The sequence below is a fragment of the Sinocyclocheilus anshuiensis genome, unplaced genomic scaffold, assembly GCF_001515605.1.
Source record: "Sinocyclocheilus anshuiensis isolate Anshui unplaced genomic scaffold, SAMN03320099.WGS_v1.1 scaffold42, whole genome shotgun sequence".
NCBI classification, from domain to species: domain Eukaryota; kingdom Metazoa; phylum Chordata; class Actinopteri; order Cypriniformes; family Cyprinidae; genus Sinocyclocheilus; species Sinocyclocheilus anshuiensis.
The window spans coordinates 564258-582586 of record NW_015546057.1 but is presented as its reverse complement, the minus strand read 5'-3'; the positions used below and the strand labels follow the sequence as shown (position 1 = coordinate 582586).

Here is an 18329-nt window from a genome sequence, read left to right as displayed (position 1 = left end):
CTTGCGAGGGTTCTTTTCTCAACACTCCTCAGCGCTGAAAGTGAACACTCGATGGTGATTGGCTAATTTTTTTACCAACCGAGGCACGAGAGCTCATCTCTCCCCCGGCCTCCCCCTCCCCTTCTCTATCATTAGTGGTTGTAATTACATCAGCAGATTCGGCACATTCGCGATAGAAAAGCGGCGCTTTCCAACTTCAGTAACATGTTATGGTATTACAGCTGTGAAATTACAAACAAAAAATGGACGTTCTGAGATATGAACTGAAATTAATTGTGAATTTTATTAACATTAAATCGTCTTCCTCCCATTTTCACCTCGAAATTTTGGGGAAGCTGTGCCTCCCCTGCCTCCCCCGACGAGCCGCCACTGGTTTGCAGGAATATGGGCGTGACCTTGATACCGCGGCTCCATGTCATGATCACGACTGTGCAGGCTCCGCCTCCTAATTACATCATTACTACGATGGAAGGAAGTGGAGATGCATTGTCCATCTTTTTTTTTTTTTTTTTTACAGTCTATAGTGTCGAGTTGTTACTGTTGGGTCAGTGTTGCCACCTTATGGACAAACTAATTAGTGTGAGCTGAGCATAAATCTGTAGAGAGAAAAATCTGGTTTATACTATGCTGAAATTTTGTGTAAATGTGAAAACTGGGGTATACTTTAAGCATAAGGGTTCAGGGAATGTTCATATCTTTAAGTCTGAGCAGCAGTAATAATAATGCTTGACTTAGCAAACATCACTGATGAGAGAATTGGGACATTTGAGGTGGATGGATAGAAAACGCTGATTCTAGTCTAGTCCTTTGCAAAATGCAAAGGCTGGGAATTGATGGAACTGAGCAAAATGCAAATCTCTAAGCTTTTCTGCTTCTGCTTTTCCCTGTACTCCCTCTCTCTCTTCTTCCCTCACATGCCAGCTTTACCCTCAAGACATGTTGCCCTCCTGTTCCATGTGACATGCTCTGTCACATGTGCTCTCGTTACAGCTTATCGCTGCCATAAAGCTGCTGCGTCTGTGACCAGAATTGAGATGATTGCAGCGTAAAGCTTTTCCTCTAGTCTCGTTCTGCTGACATCATGTATGATCCACAGTGACGGACCCTGACACTGACATGCCTTCATTCTTGCGACCTTACTTGCAAGACCCCCAGGGCTTGACTGCATGAGCATGTGCAGATTGTATTCACATGCATGACGCTGTGTTTGCCTGTCGTGTCCTGGAAGATGCCACTGTTTGCCAGCACCCATCCTGTGCAATGCATCTGTGACCTATTTAACCCTTGACCTGCAGTCGCCCACTGTGACCGACTGTGAGAGGGTGAGAGATGGGTGTGGGGCTCTGGTGCAGTCTTTTGAGTTTACAGGAACAGACCTGCATCTGCTTTGCCATCTGCTGGTGATTTCAGAGAAGTGCACCCTTAGTATTCAACTAGCCTACAGCCAGAATGGTTTTCAAAGCCTTTGGCTGGCTATTGCTACTAACTAAAAACTGCGTTTCAGGCACAGAAATGTTGGCATAATTTTAGATTTTGGTCCTAATTGAGCATCATTTTTACACTAGTTTACATTTAGGTCTAATTGTTTGTTTTCAATACGTATATGTGAAGGATTGCTCTAGCAGTCTCTGTAGTGCGTTGGACTGTAATTGAGTAATTTTGCTCACAACGTCCGCATTATTTGATCAAAATATTAATATTGTGAAATATTATTACAATTTAAAATGTTTTAATATCTTTTAATATACTTTGAAATGCAATCAATTCCTGTGATGCAAAGCTGAATTTTCAGTATCATTATTCCAGTCTTCAGTGTCCCATGATTCTTCAGAAATCATTCTAATATGCTAAAACATTTACTATTATTAATGTTGAAAACAGTTGCACTGCTTCCAATTTTTTGTGTAAACTTTAATTTTTTTAATTTTTATTTTTTTCAGCTTCATCATGTCATTGCTGAATAAAAGTATTCATTTCTTTAAAAAAATTAACTAAAACATTACATTGTTATGCCAGTAGGTGGCGACAAGTGAGTGTCTTTTAGTATTATACGTTTTTGAGTCATTGAATTGTTCACAAAACTGAACCGTGAACAAGATTAAATCACATGAACTGAATGATTGTCCAATTTGTTGACCAATGAAGTGTCGAAATGAACAAAAAGAATTTGTCCACTTAAAGGATTCGTTCACAAAGACACACCACTACATCAGGGGTTCTTAATCCTGGACCCCCTGCTCTGCATATTTTGCATGTCTCCCGTTTAACACACCTAATTCAAATCACCAGCTCATTAAAAGAGAGCTCCATGAATGAACTGTGGGGGGGGGGGGGGGGGGGGTCGTGAGGACCAGGATGAAGAACCGCTGCACTACATCATACCTACCCAATTAGAAAACATCTGTGACAAGTCCCGCCTCTTTCCACTGCCCCCTTCTTTATACAAAATACCATTCAATATTCTTCTGTTCGACACAGATACATTTGTTTTCCTTTTGTATCTTTTACAGATCCTGTTCGACCAGGCCCAGAGATCCGTAAAGCAACAGTTGCATAATTTTGTGAAGGAGTGAGTACTTTATTCTGTCTCCTGACCTTGTTTTCCTGCCCTCTGTCATATATTCCCTGCAGCATGTCTCTTTATGTATCAATACGCAGGGATGTTCGGAAGTTTAAAGAGACAAAGAAGCAGTTTGATAAGGTGCGGGAGGATATGGAGATCGCCCAGGTGAAGAACGCACAGGCACCGCGCAGCAAACTGCATGAGGTGGAGGAGGCCACCAGCACCCTCATCACCACCCGGAAGTGCTTCCGACACCTCGCCCTGGACTACGTGTTACAGGTATTTCAAAATAAAAGTGATAGTTCACCCAAAAATGACAATTCTGTCATCAGTTACTCCCCCCTTAAGCTGTTACAAACCTGTATGAGTTGCTTTCTTTTTTTGGGACATAAAAGAAGATATTTTGAAGAAAGTTGGTAAACAAATAGTTGATGGTCCCCATTGGCTTCCATAGTATGGGAAAAATACTGTGGAAGTCAATGGGGACCATCAACTGTTGTGTTTCCAATTCTTTTTTTGTGTTCAGCAGAAGAAGAAGAAAATGGAACAGCTTGAGAGTGAGTGAATAATGACAGAATTTTCATTTTTGGATGAACTCAATAAAATGACATGTAAAATATAAATTTGGAAAATCTCCAAAACGATGAAAACGGGGAATTTTAAGAGGGAGAGTTTAAAATGTGAATATTTTAATCACCCTCACATCATTCGCAATTTTTGAAAAAAGTCAGTGGGGTCCAATGTTGTTTTGGACCCCACCGACTTTCAATGTGTAGACAAAGAAAAAAAGTGTACTCTAAAAAAAGAAGTTACTGTCTTAAATTTGTTCATTGTACAATTTGTAAGTCAATCAAACTTAAATTACATTAAACTGACTTAAAAAAGAATTGAATCTTGTACAACTTACAATTTAAAGCTGAAAATTGCTTAACTTATTTTGATGAGTTAAAGTAATATAAAAACATAACATATTGGTCATATTTTTTACAGTGTGGAACATTTTTCAAAAAAAGTCTAGTATCACAACTCAGAAAAATATATATTTACACTGCAGTTCTTTAATTTTGTTTGTGAAATTTAGGCCACAAACATTTAATTTTCCTTCTCCATAAAAGCTGTTTTGGTAAAAACCAAATGCAGAATGGTGGGCTTTTCATTTACTACAGAGAAATGGCGAGTAGCCATTATGTTGTGCCATAAGTTTAATTTAAACTGATATCTGAGACCATTTCTGCTTCATGAGGCTGTTAAATATATTTAATATGTTAATGCATCAGGACAAAAATAGGTTGTAGTGTCTCTAATGGCCACTGTGTGGAGCAGGGTCATGTGTGATCACTGACATATGAAATTAGACACATGAATAGCTTGTTTTCCCCATCTAAAGTCTAAAAAGACTAAAAATGTGGTTATTGTGGGTTAAAAGTGACAAGAATGGATTGAGGGCCACTGCCAGGGGCCCTAAAAGTCTCAGGATCCTCTTGCCTCATTGTACCATGATTCTGCCCTGCCAAAAATGGTTAGTTTGTATCAAAAATAACAGCTTTGTGGTGAAATGGCTTAGTGGGTTGGAAACCAAAGGTTGTAGGTTTGAATCCCTTTTGTTAAAGGGGTCATTTGATGCGATGAAGAGTTTTTCTTTCTCTTTGGAGTGTTACAAGCTGTTCGTGGATAGATAAGATCCCTAAAGTTGCGAAGACTAAAGTCTCAAACCCAAAGAGATATTCTTTATAAAAGTTAAGACTTGTCCACGCCCTCCTAAAACGCCTCGTTTAAACACGCCCCCAAATGTCTACGTCACTATGTGGGAAGATTTGCATAACGCCGCCCAAATGTTAACGCAAAGAAAGAAGGCATAACTTTATTGTTGTTGCCGCCGCTGCCATGTTGTGAAAACACTGTGTTTCGTTGCGAAAACGAAAATATTGTGTTTGGCTTTCCAAAAGAGTACACGACTAGAAATCAGTGGTTAAGTTGTATTTACAACACTGTTCCAGAAGAGTTCAACCCAAATATTCAGATGTGTGCAGTGCATTTTATGGAGGACTGTTTCCTGATCCTGGTAGAGTAGACTACAATGCCGGCTGTTCTGACTCACAGACTGTAAGTACATTTTTTTATATTTAAAGGATTTGCCACTGACGATTCAAACACGAGTTTTGAGCAGTGTAGAGTAGCGCTTGTTGTTCGTCATTTCTCCGATCACAAATGCAGACATGGTTTTATGTTTATGTGGCGCGATGCAATGCAACGCGTAAAAAGACAGTATAATCAGTGATTATGTTCCCACTGGATGCAACAAATGCCTCGTTTATAATGGGTTTTAATGTTTTTCTCCTCCGTAGTTTTCAGTGTTGACTGTTTGCACTCCTCCGCAGATGCTGTCGTTCATGCAGGCTCAGCACAGTCTCTTCCAGCAGGGCTTCAACCTCTTGGACGAGATCGACCCCTACATGAAGAATCTGGCTGCTGAGGTGAGATAGATCTGCACATCTGCTCCTCCAGGATCAGCAGCTCATTAGGGCCCTCTGTTCACCTGCTCTCCCCCGACACCTGCGCCTAATGCTGGACATGTGCTGACGAGCCCCAGGCTCCAAATTAACACAGGCCTAATGAGTGAAAATGAGGGATAATGTCTATCCTTGAGGTTGACAGGCACGTTGCATCTGTCTGAGACAGGCTTAAAGACAAGCTGAAAATATAATTCACCCTAATTAATAAAGTCTTATTGTGCACGATTCATCACTGCATGTTATTCTAAAGTTTATTTTTATAATATTTTATTATGTTACTATTAGTTACTTTAGTAACTGGCTCAGCAATTTTTGCTGATGTTAAGGCCATTGTAATATAATATAATATAATAATGAATTAGAATTGTGTCCTAATAAATGTTGTTTTGCCATGTCACATTATCAAGGTTAAATGTGTTGCTAATGTAATTTCATGTTACCTTTAATAAAGAAAGACCATAATTTTTATCAGTTTTCACACACATTTAACCGATAAGTCTCTAAAGAGCAGCAGTCAACAGTGGTATTCACAAGTAAAGTAAATTATGAGTGTGTTTTTGATTGTTATTATTATTATTAAAAACTGAAGCAACAACAATAATAGTAAATAATAAATATAGTTTAAAATAAAATATATATTATAATAATATAATTAATAATTAAATTATATTTATTTTTAAATATATTTATTTTTATAATTAAATTAATATAAACAATTTATAATAATAATAATAATTCAAATTAAAGTAAAAAATATAATAATAATAATAATAAATATTTAGTATTTTTTTAAATAATAATTTCCTTTTTTAAAAAGAAGCATTTACTCCTTACTGTTTCAAAAACAAAATTAAACAGAAATTTAGTTCTGCATTTTAGTTTATACAAAGGCTTATGCAAAAAATATAATAAAATTTCTATTAATATCATAAAATGCCTATATATACACACACACACAGAATAAAACGAGTCCTTTTGTGAATAAAAATCTACCGGTTATAAATATGATGAAAAATAATCTATATACAATGAAAAATGTGGTATAATGAAAAAAAAAATCACTCAGAAACTGCTAGTATATTTAACAAATAATTACAAAAATAGCAAGTAAAAGATTGAATTAAACATAAAAAAACTGAAATAGAAAGATTGAAATAGCATTTTCTTGTAAAACGTATTCCAATAATCTTTGTTTTATTTACAACTTCAAGTGTAACACTGCCCTTTGTGTTTTTATTTCAGCTGGATCAGCTGGTCATAGACTCAGCGATGGAGAAGAGAGAGATGGAGCACAAACATGCCACCATACAGCAGCGAGTGAGAACACCATCTGCTTTCTTTACTGTATCCGTCCTCATTTTCCATCTCTTTTCTTTCATCTTCCCCCTCTGGCCTTTTATCTTTCTTGTCTGCCGGATACCTTCCCGCTCTCTTCTGTTAAATCTTCGTTTGTCTCTTCCTCCTCCTCTTTTAACTGCGTCTTTCCACCTAAGGGGTCATGTGAAACTGTTTTCACTCATAATATATTAAACCCACGTCCCATACAACCTTCCCACCTCAGATCCTCAGTTGAATCTGATCAGACAGATGTAGGTGTGGCTACTGAATTATTAACCCTAAAATAAAAACGGGGAATCAGGTGTCAGGTGAAGTTATTTCCTCTGAAGCACCGACACACTTCCTGTCATAATATTGTCCGATCACTCAGCCGCTTTGCTGTCATGTTTGTGACAGTTCAGTTAGCGATAATGCTTGTATAAGAAACACTCTCCCTTCATGTGCTTCAGCTACATATGTTCACCTCCGTTTGTGTCATTTGTTTGTTTAAAGTGCTTCATCACCATATCAATAAAACCTGTCCCGTCCAGATCGCCCCGGGAATTTGGCCCTCAAGACACACACACACACACGCTCTCTAACATCCATCTGCTAGCACATTGCAAGCCAGCAGGGCATCGCAGCCAACAGATCCGGGCCAGAAACACTCTGACATTTTCCTCTGACCCTGAATCTTTGTCTCGGCTCGACTTTGTTCAGATTCCAGTAGTATTGATGGGGCATTTCTGGACAAAAGCAAGTTAATTTGGCCCAGCAGATTTAAAGTGCCACTATTATGGGTAATGAAAGGTTCATATTTTGGTTTTGGGAGTCCCCAATAACAGGTTGACATGCATGCAAGGTCAAAAAACACTTTCATTGTCTTATAATATGCATTTATTTTTACCTTATTTGCTCAACGACTCCCAAACGATTCTCTCAACGATTCATTTTTCCAAACCCCTCCTTTGCATGACGCTAATCTGCGGTGATTGGTCCGATTGGTCTCATTTTCATTTCATCTTGCCTGTAATGCCTGATAAAGCAGCGTTTGTGAGCGCAGTGCTGCTTTGCATACAGCGTTACCGGGGAAACCGTTATTTTACCGCTCCAAAAGCGGCACCTAGTGGCAAAGAACGAATTTAAAAACGACTCGTTTCAATGATTCAGAGTCGACTCTTTCTTTTGAGAGACTATAACGTTACACACGGTGCACTTTCAGATTTAAAACTTTGCAGGATGTTTTCATTCACTTACACACTGCATGAAAGGTAATTTTCAAAAATCCATAATAGGGGCACTTTCAAATTGAATCTGATTTGGATGTGAAGGCAGAAACTAGTTCTAAAATCGATTTATAACTTTGTGACATCGCAAGGACTATTTGCATTGATCATTGAGATCTGAATGTAGCAATGATCATAACTAATGTTCCAATTAGCCAGATGGTGGATGTGTGTTGTCGTTTATGAATAAATGCATGCAGTATGTAGAAAAAAAAAAGATAAAGACTGAAAAGACAAATAATTTAAATTTTCTTTCTCTTTTTCCTCGCTGTGCGCTCGTGCCGCTTATATCCAGACTTTGATGCAGGTGAGTCCGTTTTCTCTTCATTCACAGGATGAATTCTTGTTTTGGCTATATAGACGAACAAATGAATGATTACAATGCTCGTTTTGTTCTTGGTTTGGTCCTAAATTAACTTTTTTCCAGCAAATGTTGGGTAAATGTAGAAAATTTAACAATTGCAAATACCGTGAAACTGTATTTTGGGTTTTATAAAAAAGTATATTTTTGTCTTTGAGACAATAGACATATACGTAATGAAAAGAGCAAGCCATGTGTCACTCACATTTAAATGAATCTTAAGTAAATCTTTTAAAACATTCATAATTTAAAAACACAGTTAAATGTAATCTTAAGTTTTAAAAATGCTAATTCCTTTTTTTCTGTACTGTATATCATTATGCACTCATTTCATTAAAATTAATATTGCTTTTTTTAGTACTGTCAAACGATTAATCGCATCGAAAATAACAGTTTTTGTTCACATAATATATGTGTGTGTACTGTGTATATTTATTATGTATATATAAATACAAACACATGCATGTATATATTTAAGAAAAATATGTTATGTTTATGTAATAAATATATTTATATATAATATAAATTATATGAATATAAATATATACATGTAAATACATGTAAATATTTTCAAAATATATACTGTATGTGTGTGCTTTTATGTATACATAATAAATATACACAGTACACACACATATATTATATAAACAAAAACTTTTATTTTGGATGCGATTAATCGCGATTAATTGTTTGACAGCACTACTTTTTGCATGCAATATTCTGACATCTAAATTCACTTGTAGCATTTAAAATTATTTATCGTAGATTTTAGTGTTAAATGATTTTCGGTTAGAAATACTATACTTTTTATTTAAATGAAATAGAATAAAGTTTAATATTTCTGCATTTTGTAGATGCTTTTATCCATTTGTGCGTTTAGGTAATATATTTTTCCTTGCTAGCATACAGCTACAAAGGAACACATATTTTCCTTCCTGGGTTCCAGTTGTCTATCAATAAATGCATTTTTATGAGGCAGTTCAGTCAGCCTTAGGGATAGATTGATTGGTGATCTATAAAGAATTGCTTTATGGTCATCACATGCCATGTTTAGTGTAATCCGTGTGAGTGTGTGTGTAAGAAGGGGAGACGAGGACATCACAAAATCACATGGACAGCACTGCGTTTATCACATTCACTGGCTGTAGTGACAATAAAACAAGAACGTTTCCCTGGAAAATACATTTTCAGAGCAGCCGGTGTCTTTTTGATGTATGTTTTAGATGTTTATACAGCAGCATTGTGGATTAACTTTAGTTTATATGCAATTTTTGGAGAACATGAAAAATGTCCAGGGGTTTTGAGGCTGTCAGAGGCTGTCTTATGCTGCTCTGATGAAAGCCAAAAAGTATTTTTCTGTGGATTTCCTTTTATGCATGTGGAACCAAAGATCGACATTTCAAATTCATGTTTATACACTTAAAGTCTTAGCAAACTCATATTTCATTGTGAGTAAAAAAAGCAAATTTGCACAAATGTAACTATCACAAAATTTAAAAAAAGAGTTTTTCCAGCGTGTTTTGATGTTGTTCTCTCTCAGACACACGTGTTCACCTCACATGCCCACATCTCTCTCTCTCTCTCTCTCTCTCTCTCTTGTTAATTCTCCCATGCTTTCGCTCTCTTACAGTCTAGATCACTGGTCTCAAACTCAATTCCTGGAGGGCCACAGCTCTGCAGAGTTTCTAGTGATCCTGAAGACCTTGATTAGCTGGATCAGTTGTGTTTGATTAGGGTTGGAGCTAAACTGTGCAGAGCTGTGGCCCTCCAGGAACTGAGTTTGAGACCAATGGTCTAATCTAGACTTATATTGCAAACAAATCAATGCTCTTCATGTGTTTGCTGTTCTCACAAGAGCCGTCATGTTGATTTCAGATGTGTGCTCTTAGGGATAGAAACTAGAATGTGAAGGAGTATTTTAACTTAACAGCATAAATAAAAATTTAAAAATAAATGGTTTGCGCATAGAAGACATGACATTCATTAAAAAATGCATTAAAATACAATTTAGACATGCAACCACTTCTACAAGTGATATATTTTTTATTTATTTCTACATTAAAACTAATTTCTTTTTTCGGGGAGGGCATATAGTTTAAAACAACTGTACTGATATCATCATAAAGGGGGAAAAGCTTTATTGCCATCATAATGCATTTAAAATCTGCATAAAATGTTTGCATTCCTGGATCCATTTGGACCCAGTGGACTGTAAGCTTCAAAACAGTAATAACTTAATATTTGTATCTGCTCAATAAACTGAGTGAATGTGGAAACATGTAAAAGTTGTACATGTACATTACATTTAGTCATTTAGCAGACGCTTTTATCCAAAGCAACTTACAAATGTTAGTTATGTTGTTACTATGTAATAACTATGTTATTACTATGAGATTCTGTGAAATTGTACAAAAATTGTACATAAACCACAGGAAAAAACTATTGATGACACACACACACACGCACACACACACACATATATGTGTGTGTGTGTGTGTGTGTGTGTATATATATATATATATATATATATACACACACACACACACACACACACATATATGTGTGTGTGTGTGTGTGTGTGTGTATATATATATATATATATATATATACACGTGCATCTCAAAAAATTAGAATATCATGAAAAAGTTTTTGTAACTTTCATATATTCTTTAATATCTTTAAAATGTTTTGAATCAAAGTCTTTGGTAGAAACGGAGGACTCCAGGTGGGTCTGTGAAGACACTGTGGAGTCAGCCGAGGTCTGGAAGTCTCTCTCTGTGGGCACGTTGCCCGTTTCTGCCCTGGCCAGCACAGTTAAACATAGCAGATGGCAGAGACCCGATACTTAGGGGAGGGCAAGAGGTAGCGCGCCAAAAACACAGACAAATTAGTGCCACCACCTGTCCCGAACAGGCGGAGCATGATTCAAGAGCGCTGCACACGCGTGAGAGTGATTGTCCGCAGGCCAAGAGGGTTATTTAGAACATGACTTGCAGATGAATCGAACCTCCTGTTTCTGTAACACCAACAGGATTTTAGAGGGAAACATGAGGTACACATTTACATGACAAAATCTGGAAGGAGCATCAGCAGAGCATTTTAATGTGTGGTCCTGTTTTTGTCCACATCGCCAAAGTGTTACAAAAAGATGTTTTGAAGATTATCCAAGGTGCTTTTGATTATATCAAAAGTACGTATATACATTTTTTTGGTCTTCTGAAGCAACATGATTGCTTTGTGTGAGAAAAAGACTTGAATAGACTTATATTAATAGTATAAAGCACAAAGCAAAATCTTAATCAAAGAAAAGACATAATGGCAAAAAAAGTCATAATACAAAAAGTCACAAAAAAATACTTATTCATTATAAAAGTCGTTATTTTTGACTAAAATGTTTTTGGCTACAACTGACGTTATACACTATCGTTCAAAAGAAGTCACTAACAATTTATTTTCATTTTTTTTTAATAAATTATTGTTCAGCAAGGATGCATTAAATTGATCTAAAGTAATAGGTAAAGACAAAAGATAACTATTTAATAAATAAACAAAATATATTTAAAAAAATATATATATTTATCAAAGAATCCTGGAAAAAGTTTCATGGTTTCACAAAACTATTAAGTGGAAAAACTGTATTTTAACATTGGTAATAATAAGAAATGTTTCTTGAGTTTGAAATCAGCATCTTAGAATGATTTCTGAAGGATCATGTGACACTGAAGACTGGAGTAATGATGCTGAAAATTCAGCTTTGATCACAGGAATAGTTACATTTTAAAATATATTAGAAATGTTATTTGAAGCTGTAATAATACTTCTGAATATACCAGTTTTACTGTATGTTTGATCAAATAAATACAGCCTTAAAGAGCCTAAGATATGTCTTTCAAAAACATTTAAAAAATCGAACCAAACCTCAAACGTTTGAACAATAAAGTATGTGTAATAATGATTTTCAAAGTTATGAGATTAAAAGGACAAGCAGGCCTTAGAGACAACCAGAGAACAGGGACAAAAATAACTGTGTAACAAAAAAAACAGAAATTTGAATTACAGAGAAAAGTAGGTTGTCAGACAGCTAAAGAAAAGAACGAGGAACAATTGAACTGTGGATGAAAGAGAGTGAGAAACTACTGGGAGAAAGAGAACAGCTGTAAAGTCCGTAATAAGCTTAAAGCATACAGCACGTTTGGGCCCATATGTTCAGCACACTTCCACAAAACAGCATGTCGTCTGGTGACCTGTTGGCCCTGAGTGGAGATTAACATCTTTGCCATGTCCACCTACACAGCCTATAGAAACAGTTCATCAGAGAGGGTCACAAAAGACAAGACTTGCAATGCCCACTAAAAAACATTCAGAACACCAAATCTGACCATATATGTAGATGCCACAGTGGACCACTCCGGACATGTTGGTGCGTCCGCCATCTTGGAACAGTCAACGAGTCGTCACTAACAGTAAAAATCAAATCATTTTCCAAAGTGGCACTCTGGTTGTAATGCCAATATTTATATTCCCAAAGCAATTGGATACATGTTAACAGGTTTATTAACTTAATGGTATGATTGCTACTGCCTTTGTCTTGTTGTATTGTTAGTTTAGCAAAATATTCATCTGATGTCTATTACAGATATAGATATTCATATATGCGTATAACTACTGATGCAGACGCACAGTCAACTTGCTCGCAAGTGTTCATGGACCGGCTTTGACTAACTGACAAATTATTGTTCCAAGATGGCTATGGCTTACGTTTAGCAGCCCATAGAATATCTACAGTGCTGGGTAGATTACTTCCAAAGTGTAGTCTGTTATTGATCCCAAATTACATGACAAAAATTGTAGTTTGTAATGTGATTCATTACATTACACGCTTTAAGTAATATAATCAGATCACTTCTCGATTACTTTTAGATTACTTTTGACCGAACACATTTATCACATTGATTTAAACAGGATAATCTTGTACCATATTGATATAAAAATACAAAGAGAAAGAAACAAATCACAATTTTCTGTGTAAAATATCCACCTGACTACATTTACATTTAGTCATTTTGCAAATGCTTTTATCCAAAGCGACTTACAATTGGGGAATACATAACGTCACATGACCAGCATTTACGTTGCGTCTCGTCTCGTTTTCGTCACGTGATAAAGGTTCGTTGACGACGATATTTAGTCATAAGTGGCAGGGAAGACAAGAAGCTCAGTCTTTGCCAGGTTGAGCTGTAGGTGATGTTCTTTCATCCATGCCGAGAATGTCCGCCAGGCAGCCAGAGATCCGTGCAGCTACCGTTGGATCATCTGGCTGAAATGAGAGATAGAGCTTTGTGTCATCAGCATAGCAATTGTAGGAGAAGCCATGTGCCTGTATGATGGGACCCAGTGATGTTGTGTATATGGAGAAGAGGAGGGGTCCAAGAACTGATCCCTGAGGAACCCCAGTGACCAGTTGATGTGCTTTGGATACCTCCCCACCCCAGGCCACCCTGAAAGACTGCAAACCAGCGAAGTGGAATCCCTGTGATGCCCAGTGATGAGAGGGCGGACAGGAGGATCTGATGATTGACAGTGTCAAAAGCAGCAGATAGATCCAGCAGAATAAGAACTGATGATTTGGAATCAGCTTTTGCAATCCGCACGGCCTCCGTGACTGACAATAGTGCAGTCTCAGTTGAATGGCCACTCCTGAAACCTGACTGGTTAGCATCCAGTTTGTTGTTCTGTGAAAGAAACAATGATACCTGGTTGAAAACAACTCGTTCGAGGGTTTTCACTATGAATGGAAGGAGAGAGACAGGTCTGTAGCTATCTAGTGACTACTAGTGACTGGTCTTTGTGTGATTGTCCACAAAACTGGAAGATTTCTGACTGTATATAAGCAGTAGTCTATTTGTGACCCTGGACCACAAAACCAGTAATAAGTTGCACGAGTAGATTTGTAGAAATAGCCAACAATACATTGTATAGGTCAAAATTATCGATTTTTCTTTTATGCCAAAAACCATTAGGATATTAAGTAAAGATCACATTCCATGAAGATATTTTGTAAATTTACTATCGTAAATATATCAAAACTTAATTTCTGGTTAGTAATATGTATTGCTAAGGACTTCATTTGAACAATGGCATCATTTTAGTCATGGTCATTTTGGCGATTTTCTTAATATTTAGATTTTTTTGCACCCTCAGATTCCAGATTTTCAAATAATTGTATCTCGACCAAATATTGTCCTAACAAAAACCATACATCAATAGAAAGCTTATTTATTCAGCTTTCAGATGATGTATAAATCTCTTATGACTGGTTTTGTTCTCCAGATTTTGGGGTTTTTAGAAAGGAAAATTTAAAAGATGAAAAAGTAGAAATAGAGAGAATCATTGAATTATGAATAATTTATTGCTATTAAGTGAATAATATGTGATCATGTAATCAATAAAAAGTAGTCTGATTACGAGTGTTTTAAAATGTAATATAATCTAATTACAAGTAGGCCTACCTAATTTTTGTAATCTGATCATGTAATCCAGATTACATGTAATCAGTTACTACCCAGCTCTGTATATCTACCAATAGCATCCCACCATTGTCACAGTGAATGGACAAACTCAGAAAATGTAAATATATCTAGCTCCAAACTTATGATATGAGAGCAGTCGGTGAATGTGGCCAGCTGCAATTCCTGAGTGATGCTGTGGGCGGAAGCGTCCTGTTGATTTATCAAATGATTTATCTGCAGAGATGCCTGAACAGTGTCTCTGTCCCTCCTCCTCTTTCCTCCGGTGACAGAGTTACGATCTCTCTGGCTGTCCCACCACCTATCCGTTTTACTGCCTCCTCGTGTTGCATCTGTCACTCGTAACACATGCACACACACTAACTCACTCCTCTCACACTGGTCTTTTATTCACGTCTAACCTGCTTGTGGCTCCCTTGGGGTTTCTCTTTCTCAGTCCTTCACAGAGTTACGGTATGTCGCACACTCAGCTGCACTAGGTGGCTTTATAAGCATGCAGTGCTAACGTGGAACACAAAACTGCATTAATGAAAGACTGAGAACCAGATTGCGTTTGTTTTTGTTATTACACGGGCTATATATATATATATATATATACAGTATATACTGTATATATATATTAAAAACAAAAGCATTGGGGTTACTACATTTGACATGAAAATGTTAAAATATCACATCTCCACAACAATTTACTGACCTTGACATACAAGGTTCATATCATATTAAAGTTTTCTTGTCAACAAAAAAAACTAATTGCATATTGGTTACTCCAAACTGAATTTAATTTGGTGGAAATTTCGAAATAGTAGTATAATAATATATTGCCCTCCCTAATTTTAATATTATTGATTGTAAATAAATAATATTAAAAGATTATGGCAAACTACTATATGCCACATTCGGTCACATTTTACTTTAAGGTCCAAATCTCACTATTAACAAAAACCATTCAATACGACTTTTGCCTCAATAAACCTCTACTTTGCTGCATATTAATAATTAGTAAGGTATTGGGTATGATTAGGGATGTAGAATATGATCATGTAGAATATGGGCTTAATAAACAGCTAATATGTTAATAACAGGCATGCTAATAAACTAGTTAATACTGAGAATTGGTTCCTATACTAAAGTGTTACCTCACATTTTTTTCCAAGAATTTAACTTTTTAATTATTATAATTATATGTATTTCTAATTATGTGTATATATAAAATTTTCAATATTCTATTCTAATTAGCCTATATATTATTCTACTTGTGTATGTGTATGTGTATGTGTGTGTGTGTGTGTGTGTGTGTGTGGAATTTTCAATGTAAACGTTGTTGTATTTGCATTTAAAATGTGTAATGCATTTCTTCAGTAATTGATGTTCAGTTAGTTGAGGTGTAGTGAAGTCATGGTGGAATCAAAACAGGCATTTTATCTAAATCCGTTTAGATTATCTATTATTATTGATTATCTGCTGTTGTGTGTTGTTTGTCTTCATAATGCAGGCATGATAGAACGACAGAAATCCTTAACAAGTGTAATATTTCCTGTGATCCACTTGTTAGAGAGTGTGAGAGCTGGAAGTAAGAGGTTCTCTGAGAGGCAATAACGCTTGCTTGATTGAACAGCAATGGTCTTGCATAGACTGTCAGACAGATGGACGAGCGAGTTTAAAGAGAACACCGCGCGCTCGTAAATCCGCGAATGACGCGGTGCTTTCTGTACGTGGCAGTGAAATAATGTTTGTGGTCGGCTCTCTGACTGAGGTCATGGAGCAGAGCACATAAATCGACAGCTGTATGCTAATCCTGTGAATATTGAGCGGTGGAAGCGTGGTGCGCATTCGCCATTCGCTCGCGCTTGAGTGAGGAGTGCGCACGAGATCGATGAAGCGCGTGCCTTTGACTTTCATTTGAGATGACTTCACTGTAGAGAAACAAGACTAAGCTCTTAGTTGCTCCATTATTACTGATGCTTCTGGATAAACATTTTTTAAAGATGAAGATATTCGGGAGATTGAAGTATACTTTGGTGAGTTTGAATGAATTTGTGTTTTGTGTTAACTGTTGAGATATTATTTGTTTATTATTATTGTTTGTTACACGTATTGCATATTATTTAACTTCAGTGATCTCTTATTGATACTTTTTTCAGCAAGTTATTTAGTGAATGTGTATTTAGTATTTTACTTACTGATATCGCTCTTACAATATTTATTTAGCATAGAGGTATTCAAACATTTTCAGGCCAATAATATCTTATTTGTAGAAAGATGGAGCAGGGACTCCTGTTAAATATGGTCTATCATTGCATTGCATATGACCTATAAAACACTTTTATAGTACCATATTAAATATGTACTAAGTACAATAAATACATATTTTTTTTTGTATGTGCATACTTTATGATGCTTACATTACAAAGGCATTAAAATCATCATTATTGATGTAGAGTCATATGCTTTACATTTAAATTTTAATGAATACATTTAATTTTTATTTACTTATTTTCTAAAATACTTATCTGTAAAAGTAAATTCACATTGTTTTGGTAAAACAATATGTAAATTTAATTTTGTATGAATAAAATTAATTGAAAAATAAAAAAAATATTAATTTGAAAATGTCTTTTAAAATGTATAATTGTTACCATATAGGTTTTTATTTTAGCATATTTTTTTTTTATTACTCTAATATAGGCTAAAGTTTGTTCAGAAGATTGGAAACCGAGTGGCCTCTTTTCATGTCCTTTGCATCTTTTTTTCAGTCTCTTTCATATAATTTTGCTGATGAATGATCTTGAAACATGACTGAGTGAGTTGTATTTGTTGTCTCTGTGTGTGTTTGAGTGTGTGTTTGTGGCCAGAGCGCAAAACTCGAAACAGCCGCTGGAATGTCAGTGTCATTGATGTTGGAGGAGAATGATTCATTCAGCTTTTAGAAAACACTTCTAACAGCTCAGTCTCAGCTCAGTTGGTATATACATGGAGCAGTACTTGTGACGGGAGATGTTTTAAGAGGTTGCCGGTGGTTATTGATTGAAATGAGAGGGATTGGATTGGCTGCTGTGGTCGTGAGGATTATGTTTTGACTGATAGGGATTAAGTTTTGTCTTTTGTCTGTCTCGGAGAAGACTTAAAAGAACAATAAGGGTCCTCAGTACTGACTGAAGGGCGATAGAGAAGAGCCCTGTTTTTGTGTGTGCCACTGACCTGCATGAATCAGTTAGAGCTGCTCTGTTTCTTGCATGACAGGATTTTGCATACGATGACTCCAAAGTGGAATTCAATGTTGATGCTCCTAATGGTGTGGTGATGGAGGGATACCTTTTCAAGAGGGCGAGCAATGCTTTCAAGACGTGGAACAGGTAAGAACAGGCTCGGCTGTCTATATATCTTTCATTTTGTGGAGGAAATCTGATATCGAGTTTGTTTTCTTCTCCTACCAGGCGATGGTTTTCAATACAGAACAGTCAATTAGTGTATCAGAAACGACTCAAAGTAGGTGGTTTGCAGAGATGAACTCAGATATTTTTTTCAAGTGCTACAAATTATTATTGTGACCTGACGTTGTAATCTGCTGTGTGTTGTAGGACGCTTTGACTGTGGTTGTGGAGGACCTGAGGCTGTGCTCTGTGAAACCATGTGAGGACATTGAGAGAAGGTTCTGTTTTGAAGTGGTGTCACCTACAAAGTGAGTACTGTGTCACATGTGTTGTGTGTGTGTGTGTGTGTGTGTGTGTGTGTGTGTGTGTGTGTGTGTGTGTGTGTGTG

The 18329-nt window shown here is 36.3% G+C and overlaps 1 protein-coding gene across 1 annotated transcript in view; it reads left to right on the top strand.

Moving 5' to 3' along the window:
* The window catches only part of LOC107699343 (arf-GAP with coiled-coil, ANK repeat and PH domain-containing protein 3-like), a 93971-nt gene that overhangs the window by 59991 nt on the left and 15651 nt on the right, over window positions 1-18329 (top strand). Inside the window, exons 5-12 of the mRNA XM_016500574.1 lie at window positions 2511-2569; window positions 2659-2887; window positions 4942-5037; window positions 6319-6393; window positions 7975-7986; window positions 17811-17923; window positions 18005-18056; window positions 18149-18249. Coding sequence (XP_016356060.1) covers window positions 2511-2569; window positions 2659-2887; window positions 4942-5037; window positions 6319-6393; window positions 7975-7986; window positions 17811-17923; window positions 18005-18056; window positions 18149-18249 — 737 coding nt within the window. The remainder of the gene's footprint in view (window positions 1-2510; window positions 2570-2658; window positions 2888-4941; window positions 5038-6318; window positions 6394-7974; window positions 7987-17810; window positions 17924-18004; window positions 18057-18148; window positions 18250-18329) is intronic.